Genomic DNA, 4533 nt, shown 5'->3' with positions numbered 1-4533 from the left:
CATTGTTCCAATTTAAGCTCTTACTGCCCCATATTTTGTATATTTTCAACAGTGGATCTGTGGAATGTGTTCGTTTTTTCAGGAGAAACTAGTCTAAACTTTTAAACTAAAACAATGTTAAGTCTCCATAGTAGGCTAGCCATTTCATTGTAGTGAGACATCTTTTGGAAACTTGACCGTCAAAAATGACCTAGTGTGAATTCTAGGATAATCACAGCCTCAGTGTAACTTTACCACAAACTAGAGACCATGGGTAGTCAGAGGATGTATGGATTTATACTATGTTGACAAACGCAAAAAAATTCAATTCTTACAGAAATCTCAATGTCAAAGGTTTAACTAAAATAAAGTAACTATGTATATTTGATGTTAAATGTTTTCTCATTCTTAATCGTTTAAATAAAAACGTTCAAATTGTTTCTTCAATGTTCAAATCACTTGCTTCATTTCTTTGTAAATATAGCATTTTATAAGCTGTGCCAACCAACCCTGTGTTGGGGCTGCTTGGCACAAGTGCACAACATATCAGTAACCTTTAATTGGCTGCTGGTTAGAATATTCTCACATAAATGATGCCAGAGTGAAAAGTGTGGCCTAACAACCGCGGACTCCCTTTTTAAACGGGCCATTTCTGATGGGTGTAGCATACACACCAAACTTTAAACTCAATCCATTCCCTGTCATACAAGTACAAACAGGATAGCAGTAGATTAGGTAATGTTCCTGGCTGCAGATAAGGGCAGCTAATGATTAATCAAAGCCAAAATAAGTGCCAATGGTATGACATTTCAAAGTGCAATACTTCCAAACATTTGTTTTGTTTACTCGTTTACTTATACTATCTTATTTTATCTAGCACACTCGGGAGCAAAACAGAAAGCAGCATTTCATGCAAAAGTATTCTGCATTTCTGTATGACAACTAATAAAGAAACTTGAAACAGTGCATTAGTCAAGACACTTCAGGTAACAACCCTAGCCAAATGGCAGTGGTGGAAGTACAGTTCCTTCACTCAAGTAAAATTAGAAATTCAAATTCTACTCAAGTAAAAGTAAAGTATTTGCTATTTAATGTGCTAAGTATCTAAACTAAATGAGTGTTCTACATGGTGTATTAAAAGTGCTTAGTAGCATTCAAACCTCATTCCATTGACCTCTGACGCGTGTGGTCCAGTTGTGCTACCGATTACATCCTCTTGAAGCAGACAGGCTTAAAATGTTAAAGTATATAATGTTCATACATTTGCCATGTTTTCTATGCAAAATCTTTTTCTTAAAAGTGAGTTCAGATAAGTATAGAAAGTACAATATTTCCTTGAAATGTGAGTAAGTAGTTTTACTAAGTACCCAAAATTAAAATACATAAAGTACAAGTAACTTAAAAATGTCCCCCACCACTGCCAAATGGAATTTCCCTCAATGTCTAAACCAAATCCATACCAAGACCAGACAAACCATTTTCCAGAGACCCAAGTTCATGACCAAGAGGAATCCTGTAAAATACTGTTCTACTGTAACAGCATCAGTACCATTTTGTTAGAGCACCCTTAAAACAACTTCATGTAAGACGATATCACATTTGCCTTCAATCAACTTGCAATAAAAGTTCCAGACAGCAACATTTCTGGTTTCATCACAAATCTTTTATTGGTCGAACACAATTATAACCAGAGTAGCTGTACAAAAAGACTGTTCCAGATAGCACAACCTCCTGCAGGGGATGGTGATCTGAGGAGCCATGTGCTTCTTACAGGCCAAGCTTGGTCCTCCTCCAGTGTCTCCTCTTGGAGTTGTACCTGGAAAGCATGAGACACACAATGAGTGAATAACCAATATAAATAAAGTTTCAATACTACCTTACTGGAGTCAATGAGACAACACTAATCTTAAATTCAGAAGGAACTGCAGAACTCAACAGAAGGCTGAAAAGCTGATGGGTTTGCATACAGCGGTCTGCCAACATTAGGGTCTGTGATTGGTTTAGTCCTGATCACATCCTGTCTGCACAATGAGACATGAAATACTAACCCAAATATAAACCCTGAAATTAATGTCAGTGGTTTGTCACTAGAATTAGATTTTAGACATTTGAAAATGGCTACCCCTGCGTTACAGTTGACAAATCGCACTGTAAGAAGCAGTGTCGTCTCCCACAACTTCCATGAGAACATTAAGACCACCACGGCACCATCCTCGTAGAATTCTAGGTGTGTCAAAAACTCCCTAGAGAAATCGAAGAGATTACATCCCTGGTATTTGTTGGCAGCTGGCTACCTAAATGTCATGAGCTCAAACAAAATAAAAATCTGAATTATGCTGCAAAACATACCAGCCACACAATCACTTGGTCAATTCTCATCAGGTGAGAGTTGATTCTTATAGCAACTGTCTTCGCTTAATTACAAGGTAAAATCACGAGTCACTGAAGAATCTAGGTTAATCCTTGGTCGCAAATAAACTGGTGGGAAAAGATGGATTTAAAGCCATCACAGAACTTGAATATGTCAGGCCCAAGAATTATGTAAGGCCTTCACATGAGGCCTTACTGTCATAGTTGGTGTGCCAGACAAGCAAGTACATTAATGATTAGCCTTGTGAACACAGTGAGACTGTATATAGAGTAGAGTCATGGATCATCAGCCGTGGGCCCTTCAACACATGACCCATGTCGCATGCAACAACCGTGTGATCGCAAAAGTGCAGAGCTGGTGAACAAACAATTCATTCTGGACTAAAATAAAGTGACAAATTCCAGGGAAAGGGGGCTTTAGGCTGTATGTGGAGAGTTTAAGAAAATCGGAATAGATCCGAGGACCTGCCGTCTCGACGGATGCTCCGACTGTATGCAGTTCCACTGTTTTGTTGCGTTACCACAGCTAACAAATGATGATGTCACTGCTATGGTGCATCCGTCTCACCAGTGGTGTGAGAAGGATGACATATCCCATAGTAGAATGATACTCTCAGCAGGGTTAATGACAGTACTCCATCAATCTAAAGTACTGCAATTGCAGACCTGCTTTACAAAACTACTAAGAATTTGCATTATATGGCAGCCCATCACAAGCCCTGTCTGTACTTTGAATGGTTTAGGAGGCATGTCTTTTGACAAATAATTCATACTTTGTTCAGGAAAAATCAATCAACAAGCACAATGGTGCTTATGACAATACTTTTACAACTACACGGAAGACACCCGCCTGTACGTGCACATATCCCCTTACTTACTAGTTAGACTACTGGCCAGTATGACTACTACCAGTCTTTATACCTGTATCACTGTACATATTAATATTACAACTCTGTATATAAATCAGATACTACTCTGTAGTACCAATTGATACGTTTTATACCCAGTTTAGTCACCTGTACATTGTATATTATGTTACTATTGCACTTTACTGTTAAATTTGCACTCTGGTTGGATACCAGAGTTGTTTGTACTGTACTTACTGTATAATGACATTACATTTTAATATCATACGTGCTTATGATCTCATCAGTCACTTCGCCAGAGATTGGACCCTAACCACTATACTAACGTCATGTATAGACGTGGCTATGCGATGGGCTACAATATCGCTAACAAGTACAACACCGGAAGGAATCACAACAGACAACGGACAAACGCTGGGAAAGTAAACACACCTGATCTTGTTGCCAGTTTTCATTCTGATCCACTGAGGAATGGGCCTGTTCTGCTTCTGCTTCTTAGCGAGAAAGCGCTTGATCCTGAAAGTCTTGTGGGACGACTGAAACAGAAGAGTTAGGATTTAGCATCATGTTAGCATCATGTAAACATACAGTTCAGGACACCTGGGTGCGCAATGACTTCTTAAACAATACATAGTTGTTTCTCCCCTACACTACAGAACTACAAGGTTAAAGTCAAAATTAGCTAATCGGCGAGAATAATATGTTGACTAGGCAGGTGGTTTTCATGCAGCCGACAATTCCAATGGCCACGGGTTTGCACCAACGGATAGTCTTTACTTTATCAAGGTATTTATCCAGATTTTCGGCCAATATACAAACATTACGCAAGTCAGGGATACAACAATCACACGACTTATGAGTGGATGCAGGTTTACTACTGCTAAAGTCATGGATGATTATGGATTTCTATTTACCATTGTGTCCACAGTCCTTTCCCCACTATGGCGGTGGTCAAAGAGAAAGAAGGAAGGAAAGCGGACGTGACCTAATATACTGCTATCCAATTACAGCGAAGCGACTAGCTCTGTTTCCTGCACACAGCGACACCACGTGGATGGCTTTGCGCAGCCTCGGAGATTGTTCCAGATTGGGCAACTTTCGCCCGCTCCCACGACATTTCTCCCGCTGACAGGACAATGCGCTGATTGGCGGAAAGTACGGAAGTATCTCGAAGTACGTCTGACGTATCTCGAAGTACGTCTGACGTTTCTCTACGTTAGCGAACGTTAATTGAGCGTTGTATTCATAAGATAAGATAAATTCAGCAGCATGGGGAGGGGGAGGGGAGGTACAGGTAGTAGAAGACATAGAGGTACAG

At 39.8% G+C, this 4533-nt stretch overlaps 1 protein-coding gene across 1 annotated transcript; it reads right to left on the bottom strand.

Moving 5' to 3' along the window:
* Positions 1–1620: 1620 nt before the first annotated feature.
* rpl39 (ribosomal protein L39) lies at positions 1621–4194 on the bottom strand. The gene is made up of 3 exons (XM_084332409.1): positions 4130–4194; positions 3648–3751; positions 1621–1795 (listed from the first exon to the last, which is right to left on the bottom strand). Exons 1-3 carry the CDS (start codon positions 4130–4132, stop codon positions 1747–1749), a joined length of 156 nt encoding a protein of 51 aa, XP_084188535.1. The 5' UTR covers positions 4133–4194; the 3' UTR covers positions 1621–1746.
* Between the last annotated feature and the right edge of the window lie 339 nt (positions 4195–4533).

This window comes from Notolepis coatsorum (assembly GCF_963971535.1).
Source record: "Notolepis coatsorum genome assembly, chromosome: 16".
Taxonomy (NCBI): domain Eukaryota; kingdom Metazoa; phylum Chordata; class Actinopteri; order Aulopiformes; family Paralepididae; genus Notolepis; species Notolepis coatsorum.
The sequence above is the reverse complement of the archived record's forward strand: the minus strand, read 5'-3'. Positions and strand labels throughout refer to the sequence as shown.